The 22,568-nt window shown below is 43.3% G+C and overlaps 1 protein-coding gene across 1 annotated transcript in view; it reads right to left on the bottom strand.

The window, feature by feature from the left end:
• Nucleotides 1-22,568, bottom strand: part of LOC149449359 (reticulon-4 receptor-like) — a 258,679-nt gene that overhangs the window by 107,724 nt on the left and 128,387 nt on the right. The window contains exon 2 of the mRNA XM_089693344.1: nt 4,114-4,240. Within this exon, the coding sequence (XP_089549470.1) occupies nt 4,114-4,120 (7 nt within the window). The 5' untranslated portion in view covers nt 4,121-4,240. The remainder of the gene's footprint in view (nt 1-4,113; nt 4,241-22,568) is intronic.

Here is a 22,568-nt window from a genome sequence, read left to right on the forward strand (position 1 = left end):
ACCCAGTTTCTAAACCTTTAGTTTAGACCAGGGTTTCTAAACTGGGCTCCTGCTTCCATCAGTCTGTCAATCACAGGCAGCTGATGGGTAGATCAGGTCAACCAACATATGCAGAGCAGTGTGGGAAGCAGCTGTAATGATTCCTCTCATGGCACACTGCTCCCTGTCAGCCCATCCTTCCCTCCCGTCCTCCTTAGGTGCTTTTATGTGACATCATCTACGATAGACAGAGGATAGGAGAGGAGGGGCAGGTGGGGAGCAGCAAACCACAAGAGATCTCATTAAAGCTATTTCCCGCACTACTCTACATGTGAAGGAAACCCTGCTGTATGCCCTGTGCCCTGCTGAGTGCCCTGTGTTCCCTGTGATGTGCCCTGCTGTGTGCCCTGTGTTCTGTTGTGTGCTCTGTGAGCTGTCCTGTTCCATGCTGTGTGCCCCGTGTCCTGTTGTGTGCCCTGTGCTCTGCTGTGTGCCCTGAGTTTATGCTCTGCCCCATAATATGCTCTGCTGTGTACCCCATAAGGTGCCCTGCTATGTGCCCCATAATGTGCTCTGCTGTGTTTACCAATTTGTGCCCTGATGTGTGCCCCATAATATGTCCTGCAGTGCCCATAATGTGTCCTCCTAAGTTCATATACTATGCCATGCTGTGCCCTATAATGTGCCCTGCTGCCCCCCATGTAGTGTTCCCTCCTACCCCCCTGTATTGTGCCCTTCTGACCCCCTGTGCTCTGCCCTGCTTACCTCCTGTACAGTGCCCTGCTGAACCCCTGTATTCTGCCCTGTTGACCTTTTTGTGCTCTGACCTGCTGACTCCTATATTTTGCCATGCTTTCCCCCCTGCTCTGACCTGCTGCCCCTTGTACACTGCTTATTTGAAGTTCGACCCAGAAGTGGGCATCTGTGCACAAAGATGCAAGCACAAATTTCACATTAAATCCCCTCCCTCCTAGATTGTAAGCTCCAAGGAGCAAGGCCCTCGAACCCCTCGTGTATTGAATCGTATTGTTACTGTACTGTCTTGTGTGCTGTCTCCCATTATAATGTACAGCGCTGAGCAAACCGTTGGCGCTATATAAATACTGTATAATAATAATAAATAGGTAAGTGTTAAGATTTATTCTATTTTTTAAATGCTTTTACTTAATATAGTTGTTATATCAACAGCTTGCTGAACACACAATGTTACATGAGCTGTAGATGTGTACATTATTTCAGGAGTTTCCCAGGACCTCAATTTTTTTGCCAAGGGTTTTTTGAAGGTAAAAAGTTTTTAAAAAAATCCTGGTTTAGACAGATAGTAGTCAAATATAGCACAACTGATGAGATATCAGCTCCCAGACAGGGTTGCTTTTGGTAAACACAACTTCTCAGCCACTCTAATAACAAAGCAAACAAGGTAGAATTTTTCTTTCTGGGAGTTCCAGAAATAGGCTGCATTTTTTAATTTTTTTAAACACGAATTCCAGATATGGAAATTTTTATACATAGTTGTATTGTTCCAACCTGGACCAATGTAACTATGTACAGTATATACCGTACCTGGCTGATGCTTCTGCTGCTGAGGCCTGCTAATATCATGGAGTTGGGCTTAAATTTTTACTAGGCTAAAAACAACATGAATGACACAGCCAGCCTAAGGTTCAGTTCACATTTCTAACACGCCAGGATCAAAAAGTGACTGTTTTATTATGTTAAGTCCAATTACTTTTGAAAATAAAAATACCTATCTTTGTGTTAAAGCGTCGTAAATTGAGTCTAATGACCAGAACAAAAACAGCCACTAATACTTCAGAGTAATATGCCTAATGAGTGCTGACCTTTTACCGGATAATGTTTTTACTAATCTGTACTCTAGGTTGTAAAATAAAATACATTTATGTAAATGGATCAGCTAATGTGGCACATTGAAAATGTGACCATTCATTAATGAACTCCTGTATCAAGACTTGCTTGAAAAGATCTTGACTCCATTCGCACCCTAGAAGTGCAACAATATCTGCATCTACATGCTTTGTAATAAGCTTTAAACCTCTTTTTGTTATAATGTCATTTTTATTATGGTGATGTACATTTAGCTGCAAGGGCAGAAAAGAGTGATCTGCCTGTTTTTGTTGGCTACTCTAATAGTAGGAATATATCTCTTGTTTTCTGGAATAACAACATAAATGATAATACAGAAGGCAGTGCTGTATGTTATGTGACACATCTCCTCAGCAAAAAAAGAGGTGGAACTGAGGGACCCGGTACATAATCACCCTGTGGAGATTTTGGCATTAGCGGTCGTTGGCTATGTAATCATTTACGAAAAACACAATATATCATGTAGAAGATTAGTACAGTGAATCCAGCACAGATGGGCCCTAATATTGCTGTAGATGGTGGCAGCAATTGTGTTGCTACATGAAATGATCTTGCTGAATCCATAGTCTTTTAATGACAGCAGAAGTATGTGCTATTGGCACCAGAATGCCTGACAGACTTTTCTTTTAATTTAGAACTGAATTGCTTGCCTTTCCACTCTAAATGAGGAATATAAATACGAAACTAAATAACAAAGAAAGAACATCACATATGCTGCTTAAATTGTTGCATGGGTGCTTAATCACAACATTTTTATTATGCACTGTAACAACTGTTTTTAAAGAAGAAAAATTCTAGTCTATTCAAAAGAGATTTTTAAATGAGCAAATTCAACCAATCAGCATTTTACTTCTTTCTTTACAATGACACAGCAACCAGTATACAGTCTAGAATTTGACGCCCTAAAAAATTTTGTCTATGCATCTGCTATTTCATACTCAGGGACAGGACAAGGGGTGGGTGGGAGGGGCAGCTGCCCTGGGCGCAATGGTTTACTATGGGATGGTGGGGGGCAACTTCCTTCTGTTACAAGGCTGAGAATTGTCAGCGGCAGTGATTTTGACAAGTGGGTGACCGCTGGGTATAGGATCCCCTAAGCTTCCACATCATGAACGGGTTGGAGGAGGGGTGGAGTTTGGCATCTTTACCCTGGGCAATGGATGACCTTGTCCCGGCACTGCTCATGCTGATTAATTCCAGAGCCTACATGAAGCATTGGGGTTGATTTACTAAAGGTAAATATATTGTGCACTCTGCAAGTGCGCATTCTCCAGAGCTTAGTAAGTGAATAAAAACTTCACTTTGCAAAGAATACAAAGAATACCCAATCACATGCAAGGGAAATAAAAACAGCATTTCTGCTTGCAAATGATTGAAATCAGCAGAGATGCCCTTCTTTTCAGAGCTTCCTTTCAGATTTCGATCAACTGCACTTGCAGTGCACAGACTATTTGCTTTTAGTGAATCAACCCCATTGTGTTGAATCATGGGAGCACATTCTTTTGTTGGGTTTAGACTTGCTCTGCCATGACACCCTGAGGAGGAAGAATGTCCCTGTTGTTCCTACCAGTCCCTCTGCTTTCCTATTTTAAAAAAACTGACCACACTAGACATATGAGCACTGTGTAGTGAGTTTTCTGGCTGTGCTGTGAACTAATCCAATGGTCAAACTTTGTGTGCTGACATGCCCCCCCCCCCACACAGGCATTCATCGGTTAGTTCACTGTACTGCTGTTTTTCCTCTCTTAGCTACTGCTGAACCTGAGAACAGAGGATATGTGATCACATATAACAAATTTAATATATATATATATAAATATATATATATATATATTTGCCTTTCATTTCTATTTTAAACTGAATGGGTTGTTATACAAGGTGAGGGTTTACATATACTTTAATGGCAAATGCAGCATGCCATGTATACTGCTCGATTAAAGTCAATGGGTATTTGTTTAGAACGTACATTAAATGCAAGAAAACAACACCTGCTGGCATTAGGCCTTAGCATTGCTGGTATCTAATAATAACCCTACTTTCCTTAGCTTCAGTTTTTGCAAATCAAACCAACGATGACATTTTGCAATGTTTCTGCATATTTCCAAGAATTTCTCTATTATGTTGCATGGAACAATTTTGCATATAAAGCATTTATTTCTGTAAATAGCTCTGTCAAACTATTTTTGCTTCAGCATTTAAAAGTCTGTCTTGTTGGCATAGAAAACAATGATTTTGTTCTGTGTATATTACCTTGCATGTTTATAACGTGAAATCTTTCATTTTCTTTGAATTTTCTCTTGAACCACAGAAGAGCTGTTCCTCATTCCCACAAGTCCAAACAATGAAAACAAACTCATACATCAATCACTGGAAGCTCCTACAAAAGAGAAAATATTGTTACCAACCAATAAACCCCGAAACAGCAATACCTTTTTATATATGAGGATATGCCTAAAGCCAGGCAGCCTGAGCTGACAGAAAATTTGAGTATCATAAAAAACAGCTTTGGATGCAAGATTGTCAATAACCTACAAGCCTTCAGAAATACTGTGATGTAGAAGATCTTAGTCTTCTACAAGCCACTTGTGCAAAACTAAAAGAGAAAAGATACAGTTATGTAACAATGGGCATCACCCACGCAGATTAAAAGATGGATTTCCCAGCAGGCTCTAGGCAGAGCGATACAGTAGCGTGTTGTGCATTCATACACCCGTGGCTGTTCACCCTGTAGGGGAAGACTGCTGAAACTGAAAGCAAAGCTCAATATTATCTAGTGTAATTGACACCAACATAATCCAAGGGTGGTCTAAAGTAATCACTGCACGCAGCTAGATTTATTTAGTTTATTAATAAATTGATCAGATTTATTAAAAGTTTTCCCATGTAGAGCATCTTCAGCCGTGAACAGAGAAATGTGAAAAATGCGATCAAATAGTTATTGCTTTGATGTCGGGAAAAGCTTAAAGCAAACCTTTGCCCAGACCATGGTAACCACACAACTTACCCCCCATAGTTATTTATTGTACACAAATTCCTTAAAGACAGCATTGCGAGTGCCACCATGTTGGATTCCTCTGGGAGAACTCAGCTTGCTGTATCATAGCAACTCTGTAAACCACATGAATTAATTAGTGGTCTCCCATGACAGTCTCTCTTCCTATTACACACACTGTCAGGAAGATGGCAGGAGATTAAAAGAAAGTTAAGATAAAAAGGCTGCAGCGTCAAAGATGGGAGGGTGAGCAAATGGGGATAGCTTGGCAGCCTGAGAAAGCAACTCTAATCAAAGTCACTCTTGGCTGTGAAGTTTCACACAGAATTATGCCACAGTGCCTGTAACCATTGGAGTCAGGGAGAGTTTATTTTAACGGTAATACTCACCCACGTGGAAGAAAAATATATTTTAATTATGTTCTAAAAATATTCTCCCAAATATATTGACATATATTTGAAATACTACAATTTTTAGCCGTATTCAATGTATTTCAAAAATAGGCTTAGTGGTTAGCACTTCTGCCTTGCAGTAATTGGGTCATGGGTTCAATTCCCTGGGTCATGGCGCCTCCTGCATGGAATTTGCATGTTCTCCCTGTGTTCGTGTGGGTTTCTTCCGGGTACTCCAGTTTCCTGCCACACTCCAAAGACATGCTGGTAGGTTAATTGGCTCCTGCTAAATTGTCCTAATTTCATCCCTGGCCACATGGGATTTCCTGCATGGTAGAGGTTGGGGAAAGACCTGGTAACCTACCCTGTAAAATAATTTCTAAGAGAATTCATGGAAAAAGTTGCTTATGAGTGACAGTCTATGCAATCGACAATGGTTGGATACGACTGAATGGATATATATATACACACACTGTAGGTTGAAATTATTATTATACTATTATTATACAGTATTTATAAAGCGCCAATAGTTCGCTCAGCGCTGTACATTACAAAGGGGGACAGAACATGTGACAGAACAATACCAATACAATGCAAAACATGAGGGGATCGAGGGCCCTGCTCTTTCGAGCTTACAATCTAGGAGGGAGGGGATGGTGGCACAGGAGGAGATAGCTGTGGGGGATGGAGTGGTAGGAAGAGTGGAGGAGGTCGGCAAGTTAGCAGGGGGTGGGGTAGGCTTCCCTGAAGAGATGGGTTTTCAGGGTGCGCCTAAAGGAGAGGAGAGTAGGTGATAATCTGATGGGTTGGGGCAGGGAGTTCCAGAGGATGGGTGACACCCTGGAGAAGTCCTGGAGGCGGGCATGGGAGGAGGAGACCAGGGAACTAGAGAGAAGGAGGTCTTGTGAGGAGCGGAGTGTGCGTGCTGGGCGGTACTTGGATATTAGGTCAGTGATGTAGTTCGGGGCAGTATGGTGGACAGCTTTGTACGTCAGCGTTAGGATTTTGAATTTGATCCGTTGCTCAATCGGAAGCCAGTGGAGGGATTGGCAGAGGGGGGTGGCGGAGACAGAGCGGTTGGAAAGGTGAATGAGTCTGGCAGCCGTATTCAGGATCGACTGAAGCGGGGATAGCCAGTGGCGAGGCAGGCCAGTGAGGAGGGAGTTGCAGTAGTCGAGTCGTGATATGATGAGGGAGTGGATGAGCTGTTTAGTGGTTTCTGGGGTTAGGAACATGCGTATTTTGGCGATGTTGCGGAGGTGGAGTCTGCACGAGTTTGTTAAAGATTGGACTTGGGGTTGAAAGGATAGGTTGGAGTCCAGAATGACACCAAGTACTCTGGCCTGCAGGGCGGGTTTGATGGTAGCGTTGTTGGATGTGATGGAGAAGTCAATGGGGGGTGGTGTCCGGGCTGGGGGGAAGACAAGAAACTCGGTTTTGGAGAGGTTCAATTTAAGGAAGTGGAGTGACATCCAGTATGATATGTCGCTCAGTAGGTGTGTGATTCGGGCTGAGACCAAGGGGGTGAGGTGGGGGGTTGAGAGATAGATTTGTGTGTCGTCGGCATAGAGGTGGTAGTTGAAGCCGTGAGAGTGTATGAGTTGGCCAAGGGAGGAGGTATAGATGGAGAAGAGAAGGGGCCCGAGGACAGAGCCTTGAGGGACCCCAACAGAAAGGGGGAGTGAGGGGGAGGTGGTAGCATTATAGGTAACGCTGAAGGAGCATTGTGACAGGTAGGATGAGAGCCAGGAGAGAGCAGAATCTCTGAGGCCGAGGAGTGTAGTTTTTTGAGAAGGAGGGGGTGGTCGACTGTGTCGAAGGCCGCAGAGAGGTCAAGGAGTAGGAGCACTGAATAGTGGCCATTAGCTTTGGCGGTTAGCAGGTCGTTGGAGAGTTTGAGTAAGGCAGTTTCGGTGGAGTGTAGGGGACGGAAGCCGGACTGTAGGGGATCGAGGAGGTTGTTGTCGTTGAGGTGAGAGCATAGGCGGGTGTAGACTAGGCGCTCGAGGAGTTTAGATGTAAGTGGGAGCAGAGAGATGGGTCTAAGGTTGTTCGGGTCATTGGGGTTCAGGGAGGGCTTTTTAAGTATGGGGGTGATGTGTGCATGTTTCAGAGGGGAGGGGAAAGTGCCGGAGGAGAGGGAGAGATTGAAGATGTGGGTGAGGGAGCGTAGGATGGAGGGGGAAGGAGGTCCTAGGAGTTGTGAGGGGATAGGGTCGAGGGGGCAGGTGGTGATGCGGGCATCAGAAAGGATCTTGGAGACTTCCTCGATGGTAGTAAGGTCAAAGGTGCGGAGTTTTGGGGGAGCTTCAGTATGAGGAATGTATGGTGGGGTGGGAGAGGAGGTCAGAGCAGTGGTGGGGCTGTGGGAGAGGGGTGGTGAGGGGGTAGCTGAGTGAGGGTGAAGGGGGTTGGAGAGAGTTTGAGCAGCGACGAAGTCCCTGCGGGTTATGTCAAGGGGGAGGGGGGATGAGGGGGTAGCTGTGTAAGAGGGGACGGGTTGAGAGGGTGTGTGAGTTGCGGCAATGTCCTTGCGAATTGTGTCAATCTTGTTTTTGAAGTGATTGGCAATCTCAAGGGCAGTGAGTGAGGTGCTGGGTGGAGGTGGGGGTGGAGAGAGTAGAGAGTTGAAGGCGGAGAAGAGTCGGCGAGGATTGGAGGAGAGGGCCTTGATGAGGGTCAAGAAGTAGGCCTGTTTGGCAGCATGGAGGGAGGAGGTGTAGGTGTGGAAGGCAGATTTGTAGCGGGTGAAGGCTTGTTGGGATTTGGTTTTGCGCCATAGTCGCTCCAGGGCACGACTGTGTCGTTTGAGGGTTTTGGTGTGATCAGTCTGCCAGGGCTGGAGCGGTCGGGGTCTGATGTTGCGTGTGGTTAAAGGCGCTAGTGAGTCAAGGGCTGTTGAGAGCGCGTTGTTGTAGGCAGTCATAGCCAAGTCAGGGCAGGACAGGGAGAGGATGCGGTCGTGGAGTTGATCAGCTGCAGAGTGGAGGGAGGCAGGGTTAAGGTTGCGGAGGTTACGGCTGGTAGTAGTGTGACATTTGGAGGAGTAGGCGTTGGAGGACGAGGAGATAGAGAAGGTGATCAGGTTGTGGTCAGAGAGAGGGAAGGGGGTGTTAGTGAGGTTGTGGGGAGCGCAGCGGTTGGAGAAGACGAGATCAAGGATATTACCGTCGGAGTGGGTGGTGGATTGTATGCACTGTGCAAGTGCAAAGGAGGAGGTTAAGTGGAGGAGACGGGCTGTGTCCGGGTTTTCGAGGTTGACAGGGATGTTGAAATCCCCAAGGATGATGGTGGGTAGCTCAGAGGAGAGGAAGAAGGGTAGCCAGGAGGAGAAGTCATCCAGGAAGCGGGGTATGGATCCAGGAGGCCGGTATATCACAGCAATCTTCAGGGGGGTTGGGGAGAATAGTCGGACGCAGTGGGCCTCGAAGGAGGAGAAGGATAGGGAGGGGGGGTTTGGGAGGACTCGGAAGGTGCTCTGCGGTGACAGGAGCAGACCAACCCCACCACCTTTATGACCGTTAGGCCTGGGTGAGTGGGTCCAGGTGAGACCTCCGTAGGAGAGTGCAGCAGGGGAGGTAGAGTCAGTGGGCTGGATCCAGGTTTCCGTGATCGCTAGGAGGTTGAGGGAGCGGGAAACAAAGAGGTCGTGGATGGCGGTAAGCTTGTTGCACACCGATCGGGCGTTCAGGAGTGCACATGAAAACGGTGGGGAGATTTTAGGGAGCAGGGGGACAGATACTAAGTTGCGGGGGTTGCGGCGGGACGTGGAGGCGGGAGGGTGTTGTGCGGGTGAGGGTGGTGGTGGAGGGCCAGGATTCGGGGAGATGTCCCCCGCGGTTATGAGGAGGAGAAGGGTGAGAAAGGTGCCATGGGAGCAGGATGTGCAGGAGCGTGAGAAACTACTAGTGGAGGTGTTGGGGTCAGTGGGAGAGTGGAGTAATAGGAGGAGGTGGTGGGTGCCGTAGAGGGGTGAAGGAAGCAGTGAGGACACAATATACAATTGTTTGGGAGCAGCAGAGGGATATAGTGAATGGATTTTGGGAACGGAGGAGAGGAAAATGAGAAGGAGGAGTGGAAAAGGCATTTTGGGGAGGTGAAGAGAGCAATAGTGGGGAGATGATAGCAGTGAGGGGGAGATGTACAAGTTTTGCATTTTTTATATATTAAAAATTATATGAAAAATACATTTTCAAATATATGTCTTTGAAAATAAATTTAATCTACATTTTTGGAAAGCATTTACAAATATATATAAAATATATGTTAAAATGACTTTTTTATAAGTTAAAAAAATCTGAAGAATATATTTTTAAAAAATATATCCCTTTATAAGATATATTTAAATTTAAATTTTTTAGAATATGTTAAAATATGTTAGCGTAGATGTTCTTGATAGATTTTTGTCACCCCATCTATTGGTGGGTGGTGATTTCAACCTGGTAGCAAATCCTCTTTTGGACCGTAGCTCACTCTTGCACTCTTCCCACGCCTTCCCAAAATCACTTACTAAAAGACTAGAGGCCTTCCAGTTAGTAGATGCCTGGAGGGCGCATAATGTAGGAGCTAGAGAATATTCATTTTATTCTCACCCACATGACTCTTATGCTAGACTAGACTATATTTATTGTACCCCTATTTTATTAGCAAACTCTAGGATAGCGAACATTCACTTGAGTCCTTGGTCGGATCACAATATTATAGCCTTGTCTATCACATGTATGGGACTTGCACCCACTCCCTTCTCATGGAGACTCAATGATTCTATGCTTACGGATGTTGACTCCCGCCATGAAGTAGCTGCATCTATTTTGGAATATTTTCAATCTAATTCGACTCCTGATATTTCTCCAGCCACATTATGGGTAGCCCATAAGGCGGTCCTACGAGGCCGCCTTATTTCTATGGCTTCATCCAGAAATAGAAAACAATGGCAGCAAATTCTGCTTCTTACCCAAGAGTTGGAAGCACATTACCGAAGTCATATTGCTAACCCATCTCTTCTTAATAAACAGTTACTATCTCAAAAGCGCTTAGAATTGAATACTCTGCTATCCCAAAAAACTGAAAAAGCTCTCCGCTGGTCAAAAGCCTCGTTTTTGTTACATAGCAACTCGGCTTCCACTATGTTTGCAAGGAAACTGAATCACTCCATGCGCCCCCCACATATTTATAAATTGCGTACTAACTCGGGTGCTATTTCATCTCTGCCTCAGGAGGTTTTGGGCATTTTTGAAAACTTTTATTCTAACCTATTAGCCCCTCCACGGTCGGACTCTGTTTCACCAGCAGCCTCGTGGCTGGATTCTATACCCCTCCCTGCTCTCACACCTTCTCAAGTTGCTTCTCTTAATGCCCCCTGCACTCTGGAGGAGATAACTCGTGCAATTAGCGCCCTGAAAAGCTCTACTGCGCCAGGTCCAGACGGGTTCACTGCTAGTTATTACAAACATTTTGCCTCTACTTTGGCTCTCTATCTGATAACTTTATTTAATGATGTTTTGCAGGGGGGTAGGTTCCCGGAGGAGATGCTGTTGGCTAACATGTCTTTAATACCCAAACCACAGAAAGATCACAGCTTACCCCAAATTATAGACCAATCTCAGTAATGAATAATGATCTGAAAATATTTAGCCGGATCTTGGCGGACAGGTTGGCCCCTATTATCTCCTCTTTGGTCTCTCCGGACCAATCTGGATTTATCCCAGACAGATTTATCACTGATAATATTCGCCTCACGCTCAACGTTATTCAAGATGCTAAGTTACATTCTAAAGAGGTCTTGCTGATGAGTCTGGATATAAACAAGGCCTTTGACAGTGTTCTTTGGCCCTATATGTTTTCCTTGCTACAGAAAATGGGCTTTAATAACGAATTTTTAGCCGGTATACACGCCTTATATGACTCTCCGAAGACAAGAATACGGCTCCCTGGCTGCAATTCAGACTTTTTCACATTGGGTAGAGGTACCCGTCAGGGCTGTCCCCTTTCACCCCTTTTATTTGCACTGGTGTTGGAACCCTTGGCAGTAGCGATCAGATCACACCCGGATATTTCAGGCTACCCATTGTTAGTCTCACAATTTAAAATGAGCATGTCTGCTGATGATGTTATGCTTTTTCTTACTAACCCGTTGACTTCATTGCCTAATTTATGTGTCATACTGAATGATTTTGCTATAACGTCAGGTCTTACTGTTAATTTTACCAAATCGGTAGTTATGCCAGTTAATATTCCTGATTCCCTAAGTGCATCTCTCCGCAGTTCCTTTCCATTCCGCTGGTCTACAGACCGGATATCCTATTTAGGTATTAATCTCACTCCCAGTTATTCAGATATATTTGCTGCTAATTATCCACCGTGTATATCACGTCTATCTACTCTACTGAGGATTTGGCATGGTTATCCTATTTCCTTCTTGGGTAGAGTCACAGCTGTTAAAATGAATATTTTGCCTAAACTTCTTTATCTTTTTAGAGCACTTCCAGTTCCAGTCTTAAAAACGTTTCTGAGCCAATTTCAGCGGACCATTAATAATTTTATGTGGGGTAATAAGCGTGCACGTTTTGCCTCAGCGATTTTATACCGCTCACAACGGACTGGAGGCCTCGGTCTTCCCAATTTTTGGATATATTATCTTTCGGCTCGTTTTGCGCAGCTATCACAGTGGGCAACTATTAACTCTCAGATCCCATGGGTCAAATTTGAATCTCAGTCCATACGCCCATTCTACTTACCGAGCATCTTGTGGTCCAGGGTCTCTCCACGTTCACTTACCTTTTATAACTCCATAGTGACCCATTCAATGACACTTTGGTCCACATACAAATTTAAATTAAATTTGGTCTCTCCTATTCCCCCCGGTATTTCATTTTTTGGTGATCCAACTTTTACACCAGCTTTTTCTTCCCCTCAACTGTTTCGTTGGTGGTATGATCAATCTCTTATCAGATTATCTGATTTTCAAAGAGGAGGATCTTACATTACCTTTGATATGCTACGCGCGCTTTTTGATATTCCCCTTCGCGAGTACCATCGTTACCGACAGATTAGACACTTTTTTGAATCACATTCTGGCCTTACACCGTCTTCTCCGGTTTCCTTTTTTGATCGTACCAGCCGTGACTCTCCCAGGGGTAGGGGTCTTATATGTAATTGTTATCACCAATCTTTACATTGTCTTTTTCATACGCCTCCGTTGTACCGACAGAGGTGGGAGGAGGATAGTGGTACCACTTTTTCGGATGAGGATTGGGATTCCATGGTAGACAATATCTGTAAAAGCTCTCGATCTCTTTCGGTTCGTGAAACGGCCCTTAAGGTTTTAACTAGATGGTATTATACCCCATCAAGACTACATAGATTGTACCCACAAACGTCCCCTCTATGTTTTCGAGGCTGTGGTTTTACAGGCACTTTGGTGCATATATTTTGGGATTGCCCGTCCATATCTTTGATTTGGCGCAGGATATCCGAGGTGGCCACCTCACTGGCGGGTACCCCAGTATGCTTATCTATTCAGACTTGCCTATTGGGGGCTCATATCCCAGGGGTCCCTGATGCCATTATGAGATTGATACATACTATATGTATTGCCACTTTATGGTCTATTGCCTTACACTGGAGATCCAATGCTGTACCTTTGGCCTCCATCCTACACAGAATTGATGCTGTAATGCTCATGGAACGCATTCATTATACTTTGCTGGATAAGATGCACTTATTTGATAAAAAATGGGAGTCATGGAGGGATTATAGACATTTATTGCATGATTGATAACGTTTTCAGTGAACAATGACTGACAGATGCTGTTGACAGACGTATTATTCAATTTCTCTTATCATTAACGTATTTCATGTACTTGCAATCTACTTTTCTTCTGTTTCTTCTCTTCATTATTATGATATCTTTTTCTGAATTGTACTTTTCCAAAGTGCCTTGTTTTTGCTGTTAATATTTGAAAATGTGCTGTTATTCTATTGTCTACTTATACTCAATAAAATCGTTTGTAAACAAAAAAAAAATATGTTAGCGTAGGCCAATATATTGTAAATATATGTCACAGATATAATTTTTTTTCAAAATATATTGAAAATATATTTCTCTTCCATGGGGTTAGTACACAGATGTAATTAGTTGTCTAGCCACAGCCTGGCCACAGGTATTGTAATTAACCACAAAAGGATTTCCTGCATGTAAGAGCTGAACTCACTGGAAGAGTAATTTATTCCATGGATAAAGAGTAAACCAGCTATGCAGATGAGTTGCTTGCTGAAAAATTATTGTCACTTAAAAGAAGACAAAACTGGGGTTGCAGTTGTGATTGAACACTTCTTAGAATGCCTTTTGCCCGGCAGTCTCTGCCTTCAGTACTTTCTAAGTTGGAATCAACAGAAAGTCATATCTGATACGTATGCTTGCCCTGGGTCAGTGGTGCAGAAAGTACTGATGCCAATGGATCATGAAAGCAAGACTTAATATTTTAATTCTAATTAGCATGAATCTTTAACTGAAATCATGTCTATATGTATGCAATTTAACACATTTAGTTAATCTGTATTAACCGCTTTCCTGATGCCTATAGCAAAAATACTGCTACAGGGCGGCAGGGCTGCGCAAAATCATATATATATATATATATATATATATACATATATATATATATATATGTGACTTTGCATTTCCGGGTAGGGGGCGCATGAGACCTACCCGCGTCGCCATTGGCGGCCTTGGCTGTCAATCACTGGGTTCTGGCCGGTGATTCCCCGCCGGTACCTGGTGATCTCCGAGTATCATTGACGGGGGAGAGACCTGTATGTAAACAATACAGATCTCTCCCCTGTCAGCTCCTGCACACTGCTTTGTATTGCTCTGCATAGCAAAGCAATACAAAGCAGTGTGCTTACACAGTGAGACAGACACACAGCACCCAATAAAACAGCACACAGCACACAGTTAACCCGTTGATCGCCCCAGATGTTAACCCCTACCTGCCCAGTGTCAGTGCTTTTTATTAGCACTGGTTACTCTATTAGTGTCACTGGGGATGTCAGTGACAGTTAGTCAGTCCCCCATCCCCTTCCCCCCGTGTCGGAATGCCCACCGCAGTCAAGCTATAAGTTGCTGATCGCTGCTATTACTAGTATTAAAAAAAAAATTCAATATATATACCGCCATTTGTAGATGCTATAACTTTCATGGAAACCAATTATTTACACATATTGTTTTTTTTTTAGCAAAGACGTGTAGCAGAATACATTTTGGCCAAAATTCATGACAAAATTTGATTTTTAAATATTTTTTACTGGACACGTTTAATAGCAAAAAATAAAACATTGTTTTTTTTTCAAAATTCGCTGTCTTTCTTTTTTATAGCGCAAAAAATAAAAAAAAACACAGGCAATCAAATACCACCAAAAGAAAGCTCTATTCGAGGGAAAAAATTACATAAATTTCATTAGGGTGCAGTGTTGCATGACCGCGCGATTGTTAGTTAAAGTAACGCAGCTCCATATCGGAAAGATGGCCTGGTCAGTATAATATAAATGCAGCGCTACAAGTAATAGAAACGATAATACTGAATGGTGCAAGGTGAGTGTTAGTACAGCGCTTGTAAAGTGAGGTCATGATAAATCATCTCTTAATGATGTATTAAACGAGCAAATATAAAATCAATATATAAAGTGACCGTAGTGCATCATAAGCAAAAATGCAAATTACGTCCAGAAAATTAGGTGATCCGTGCTTCGTGCTGGTGATCCTAAATGGTGAGGGCTGGTAATATGAATGCACTCACCAGAAGCGCACAAGATATGCGCATGTGTATAAAGGAAGGGGGGGTAAATTCTCAGGAAGGCAAGTGGTTAATCAGTATTTAGAGGTCTATGCACAAACTGTAACTACCTTGTTCAACAAACTTTAAGTAGTAATCAATCATCAGCATTTTTTAGTTTAACACGTTGAGGACAATAAAGTAAACATTCCCAGTAAACTATGGCCTCATGCAAACTGGGTGTTTTGAAGCTACTTCTAGGAGCATCAGACTTTTTATTGCCTCTAAACTCCCCTGCATGTTATCCTATGTGTCCATGCACACATAGGGGTTGATTTACTAAAACTGAGTGCAAAATCTGATGCAGCTGTGCATAGAAACCAATCAGCTCCCAGGTCTGAACTACAGAGGTGATGAGAGGAGGAGATTCAGGAGGTGGAGTCAGTACAGGAATTGAAGGAATTGAAGCTTGCAGGTAGCAAGGTACCATGGGATATGTAGTCCCTAGAAATCGAATTAATAGAGGAGATGCTGCAATGTTTGCAGGGGAAAGTGTATTTTAAAAATGCAAAGTGAATGTTTAAGTTGATGCTGAAGCTTATCATCCAACCATATTGTTTGTTCTATTTCCTCTCCCTTGTAAATGATTGTGCATTTAAAGTAAATACAGCTTCACTTTTTTTTACTAAACCTTGATAAGTGGGCAACCTTTGAAGTGTTAGCAAATCAACCTCTTTACTTTTATGCATAATTTGTAGATATTGTGCACAGACATATTTGTTTATTACATATTCAGGCTCTGCTTTCAGATCAACAGAAATATTCGGTGCTTTTTCATTACTGTCCTTAATGACAATGCAAGCTTGACAGTTTTTTTTTGTCCAGGTGACACTTAAAGTGGTTCTAAAGGCTGAAGGTGCCTTTAGGTGCCCTGGGGGGGCAGGGGCGAGAGTAGGAGGATTGGGCTGCTCTGTGCTAAACCATTGTACAGAACAGGTAAATATGACATGTGTGTATTTTTAAACAAAGATACCTTAAATAGGGACAGACTAAAACATTTAATGTGAAAATGGCTTAATGTAGCTTAACGTGTAATAAACTGCCTAAATCTCAATCAATTGACTTGAAACTTAATGTTTTAGTCTGTCATATCACTTTAAAGATTAAGTCTATGGCATCAGTAACAGAGGTTTTGTAGTCATTGGTAATCCAAGACTGGTTCATTGTAATGAAACTGAGCCAGTCCACACTGTCAAGAGGCAGCTGGATTCCCCTCTTGAAAATTCCCTGCTGCACTACAGACCTTCTCAGGCAGCACACTGTCAGCAGGGAAAGCCTCATGCTCCAGTGAGTGCAAGGTTTAGCCAGAGGTCCTGCTATAGTGAGTCTATGGGGTCTTTCCTTCTGAGAGTGTCCACATCAGCCTTTGGGCCTGATGTAATGAGCAATTATGTGGTTCATGTTGCTTGCATCCAGGTTTAAAAAAAAAAACATCTCTGAGTGCTGAGGCTGTCACTGCCATCTTTTTCCTCCTTTCAGGCATTAGAGCATTGGAGACATATTGGTAATTAGAGGGGATTCTGCCATAATCAGCACAAATTGCAAATAAGTTCTCACTCAGAGCCTCCTCAAAGTGCTGCATTTAGAGCTCCCCTGGGATGATGGCAGACAGTTGGCCATTTTACCTTTGTATTGTGGATCTAATAGGGTGGTCAGCCAAACTTGGCAATTTGAATTCTGTGACCCTTGCATGAGCATTTAAGCATAAAAGATCCTATTTGCAACAAATTGTCTGCAGCAAGGACTCCAAGTATTTTGTATTGCTGAGGACAATGCTGTCCTCAATAATATCACCCCATGCATGTATAACATTCAGTGTTTGGGAGAGGTGAAATGTCTCCTATGAAAATCTTTCCCATTTCTTTCTCCTCTTTCTCATATTCCTCCTTAGCATCCTGCTGTCTTTGCCTCACAGGGATGGAGGTGGTAGGCAAAGGTTCCAACTGGTACTAAGATGGCAGCAAGTCCTCCTGTCTGCATCCTTTCCTAAGCCACCAGAAGACTGACCAAATGTGCCTTGAAGGATATGTAATGTTCCTGCTTATGGTTACTGGACCACATTTCCATAGTCATATGTACCCTGCCACTGACAGCGTCTATTAATAACTCATAAACATTAGGTTCCACATGTGGAATGTGGAAAATAATGGCAGCTGGATATCTGCCAATAGGGTGTGGCTTAGGTCATATACCCACAAAAGGAGGCTGACTCCATGAACTTGAATGGAAACAGCTGTAAAGACAGCAGTATGGTCAAGCTAACAATAAGAGGTTGGGCAGGAGTGTGATTTGGGGATATATTTTCTTCTGCTCCAAGTGTGGAAGAAACACCTGCCTTGGGAAGCATGCTGCTGGCAATGCTGGGGTGCATGTGAATTCTGCAGAGGTTCAAGCCTTTGCTTGACCTTCCTCAGCATGAAGCAATGACCCTCTTTCTGACTTGATGGGGCATATCCTACGTCTCTCCCTTTCCCTAGAGGCAGCAGAAGAATTTTGTGTTGCAAGAAGCTGATGCAGAAAGTGAAGAAAGAAGAGGAGGAGTGCGTGACATTTGTTGCTGACTTGTCTAATGGAGGTGCTTCTCCCACAGAGCCCTGTTGTGCAGTTATGTTTTTACTCATGTGTCGTGGTACCTAAATGGCTGGTGGTCTAACCACAGATGATACCAGGGGCGGACTGACCATTTAGGCACTCGGGCACAGCCCGAGGGCCCGGGGTCAGTAGGGGGCCCCATGAGATGCCCCTGATACCTTTCATAGGCTTTTTTGGGCGTGATTTGAGTGTGGGCAAGGACACAGGGGCCCAATGATTTCCTATTGCCTGGGGGCCCCATGAGTTGTCAGTCCGCCCCTGGCAGGGGCGGACGGACCATTTGGAAACTCGGGCACTGCCCAAGGGCCTGGGGTCAGTAGGGGGCCCCATGAGATGCCCCTAGTACCTTTTTCATAGGCTTTTTTGAGTTTGGACAAGGACACAGGGCCCCATGATCCCCTATTGCCTGCGGGCCCCATGAGTTGTCAGTCCGCCCCTGACCAGAAGAGACTATTATGCATGTATCCCTATGTTCTAATAGTTTACATGTAGCTGCCCATAGCTTCTTGAGTGTGTATCTAAATCCTTGTGACAAACAGAGTATCTCTGTCCTATTGTTATTATCTCACATGCAGATGTGCCAGAACCAGATATGCCAGATGAGCAAGATAGCTAGGTCTGTGCTACTGTATGCGTGTGTCCTCTCCAATATATTAGCATGTGAACTTGTTTATTGCAATAAAGTTTATTTGCAGCCCTGGTTTTTCTAGTTAACCCTGTCTTTTCTGGTCTGGGATTCTATAGCCAGTTTTTCTTAGGGCTTGATAACCAGCAGGCTAGAGCCAGATTAGGCATCTGATTGCCACTTCTAGATCATTAGCTTAGAAGGCCAGTGGTCAGATCAGAAACTTCTAGGGAGGGACTAAGGGTAGAGTAGATAGGCTGACTCTGAGATCCATTGCCACAGTTCTAGTACTACACCACAGTTCCTGCTGGTGAGAAGCTCTGTTCCAAACTGGTTAAACAACAGTTGGAAGATCTCCTATGACTGTAGATCTTGTCTTTGGGTCTCCAATACAAAGACAGATGCCACATCATCCTCAGGTGCACCTGCAACTGGACTTTGCGGCAAAATTTATCTGGAGGTATCTCTGATAATAACTATATATACAAAGGTATATATGCTCAATTCCACCAGGACTCCTGTCGGGCCCTTTGCACACATCCTGTTAGCACTTTGAATGTGTGCACTGTTATTAATCTCTTCTTTCTTATGGTTATTATACTGGTTGCAGTAGTTCCTCTGCCACCAATTACCTTGATTAGATTACTTGTTAATTTTCCAGGAAGGGAATCACCTTTGTTCACAGAGACCCTGTCAGGGGTGTCCTGGGTGGAGGCACTACCAACTTTATTATCAAACCCACTCTTTCACTTAACCAGGGTTCTGGTTCTCATGTTCCTACTGATATTGTGCCGTATCCTTTTTTTTGGGAGGGACATTTTTCATATCCCCCTCAAAAGAGGGCTGCACAAATACAAGCCCCCCCCACATGAATAAGTAATATATATATATTATCCCTACTCATTTACACAAAAACATCTAGCATATAAATAGACATCCAAATGTTTGGCAAGTCCTTTGTTAAAAAAATAACAATTCCCCCAAAAAAGTCCATCATTGTAAATCCATTGTCAGTCACAATGCTGCCACCCACCAACTTGCTGAAATTAAAAACTCAGCAGACCCAGCACGCACAACTGATCACAATGGTACTGCTCACTGAATTGCAGCTCCAAAAGCTGTAATCAGCTATATAAGGGAAGGGGTGTTGATAATACAGACATCGTTGACCAAATATGGCCAGTGAACATATTTGTGCAATGATGCCCCTGCTGTTCCTGCTTCTTTGATTGGCAGCACCTCCTGCTTCCTTAGGAACCATTGACAGCTGGATGCTTTCATATATAGAAACAGAAAAAATACTGCTTCTATATATGATGCTCAGCTCCCACTGAGCAGGGGTCCACACAGGCAAAGTTTGGGTGTTCGTCCAAACACCACAAAAGCAAATTTCTGTTTGAACTATTGGCATATCTCTATCTGCCACACTGCGATGCACAGTTATTTAGCAAAGTATAACATTGTATAGCAACTAACACTCCCTACACAGACTGTCAACTCTCCTTACTCTGTTCTAACTGAAACTGTCAAGTTTCTGCTGGGAGCCCATCCTCTGGAGTGAGCAGGCACATACTAAAGCTGGCCATTCTAACTCTCCCAACCACAGTTGAAAGATGAGCCAGGTAGTTTTTTTTGGTCCATCCAATTTCAGATGGATTGGATTTCTTAGTCATTATCCTAGACTTCAGTGAAATTTAGAATCTTTAGAATGATTTTAAATTGTTAGTCCCTATCCAACCATATAGACCTTATACATTTTACCAGGAGGAATGAGCAAACATTTCAGGGTCTAGAGGTACCAAAGTATTTCCCATAGTATTCACAGCTTTAATTGCTGCCATGAGAAATTCCACCAGGCACTGCCTCAGGGAAGAAGAATACTTATCAAATAACAAATATCTAATTTTGATTAATTAGCACAATACAAATATTTAGCACTTATATTGGGTAAATCAAATCTAAAATAATCTAAAAATCCTAATAAAATGTTTTTTTAATTTTAGGTTGTAACACTAAAAAATGTGGAAACGTCCAAGACGGGTGAATACTTGCGCAAAGTAATGTTTCGTATTTCAGATTTTTTTTTGTATTACACTTAAGAAAATACACATGTCCATCAAGTTACTTAAAGACAACATTACATTTAAAAAAGCTTGCATCCTCAGATATGTAAATCCACAGGTTATCCAAAGAAAGGCAAAAAACCCCTTGTAATGAGTAACCTAACTTGCTCATACAAGGAAAAAATCCTTTCTAGTCCTCAAAGGCAATCAGATGCTTCCTGGATCAACAATCTGCAGTGTTTTTTCTTATAAATAGTCAGTTATATTTTCTGCAATTCACACCCTTTCTATTTTAAAGCAATCTACAAAGCGTGCTAGAACTAGCTCCTGTAAGGAAGTCTTTCCATATGCAGAGGTTAAACCCCTTCTTTTCCAAGCAAAAACACTTGTCAATTGCAATGACCTTAAAACATTTCACAAACATTACGATATTGATCATGTATGTATTTATATTGTGCAGTCATGTCACCTTTAAATGCTTTGTTGGAAGGTGAATAAATTCAGTGCAGGTAAACTTTCTTTATAGCTGAGTTTTTCCATGCTGTTTATTAATTTAGTTGTCTTCGGTGCACTGATTCCAGTTCTATGATGCACTTTTTTGTAAACTGCTGTCCAAAATAACAGTGACAAGATACTAAGACTAATTTACATAGGTAGTTGAGAACCTTCACACAACAAATTTACTTAAATTATCCAATCATGTGAAAAACAAATTCCTGTTTACTTATTTCATCTGCACATGACAGGATAATTGAAGTAAATATTCACATAATTTTTAGTTTGAGAATATTCTCAACCCTTTTAGTAAATCCTCTTCTCTCTCTCACTCTGCTGAGTCTATCCCTCCTTTAATACAGTGAAGTACCTTGCCCACTTTAGATGTTGCAGATTGGCATCATCACTCATCAAGGTGTTCCCCTTCTAGGATAAATGCATGTTTTCAGCTTCTAAGTGCATAACATTACATATATTAACATTAAACCTTATTCTACCACATTAAACTTTCATATGTAGTTGCCCAATCATAATTGTTTATTTTTATTGTGTTTTTTTTAAATTTTATTTTAAACATACTTTATTGCTTTCATAGTCTGCCCAGGTTTTGATATGATAGTCTCATGGTTCTCTAAGGGGACTAGTGACAAAATGGCTATTAAGCCATCTGATATCTCCAGTGCAAGGATTGTAATGCCCCTTGGAATGAAACTTATATATGGCACTATACTGTAGACCAGGGGTGGCGAACACGCGGCTCTCGAGCCGCGTGCGGCTCCCGGCCAAAATGAATGCGGCTCTTTGCCTCTTATCATATTTTGCACAGGTGGGTGGCACTGGTGGGCACAGGTGGGTGGGCACAGGTGGGTGGCACTGCTGGGCACAGGTAGGTGGCACTTCTGGGCACAGGTAGGTGGCACTGCAGAGTGGCACAGGTGGGTGCACTGCTGGGAACAGGTGGGTGCACTGCTGGGCACAGGTGGGCGGAGCTAGTGGGCGCACTGCTGGGCACAGGTGGGCGGAACTTGCGGGTGGCACTGCTGGGCACCGATCATCAGGGCACTGATCATCAGTGCCCTGATGATCGGTGCCGATCCCCGCTCTGACAACTGCCGGTTCTCGGCAGTACTTTCCTCACGATCTGACAGCGTGAGGAAAGTGCAGCCGAGAACCGGCACTTGCATTTTCCTCTGATCAGCGTGTCATTGGACACCGCTGATCACGTGGTAAAAGGCCGCTGTGATTGGCCTTTTACCACATCACGTGATCAGCTGTGTCCGTAGGACACAGCGATCACGGAGATTGCCGGGTGCGCGCCCCCTGGGGCGCGCAGGAGAGCACGTTCTGGGAGGACGTCATATGACGTCCACCCAGAACTGGCCGGCCGCAGTGCAGCCATCATTCGGCTATCTGCGGTCGGCTACTAGGTAAGGGGAAGAAAGTGTTATGGTGAATAATATGGTTTTAATTATGTGTTTTTGTGTGAGTGTTTGTCTGTTTTGGCAGGTCACTGCATGGTGTGGCTCTCTGACTTTCACAGTTTAAAATTTTGGCTCTTTATGTCTAACTTGTTCGCCACCCCTGCTGTAGACCTTGTGAGTCTGAAAGATCCTGATGTCTCCTATTTTTTGTAGAAAGAGATCAGGACTTGGACACTGACAGAGACCCTGGAAGTACTCAGTATTAAGTGCTTCGGGGTAAACATTGAAGGAG

The sequence above is a fragment of the Staurois parvus genome, unplaced genomic scaffold (genome assembly GCF_062004578.1).
Source record: "Staurois parvus isolate SC_StPar_1 unplaced genomic scaffold, SC_StPar_1.0 ptg000626l, whole genome shotgun sequence".
Taxonomy (NCBI): domain Eukaryota; kingdom Metazoa; phylum Chordata; class Amphibia; order Anura; family Ranidae; genus Staurois; species Staurois parvus.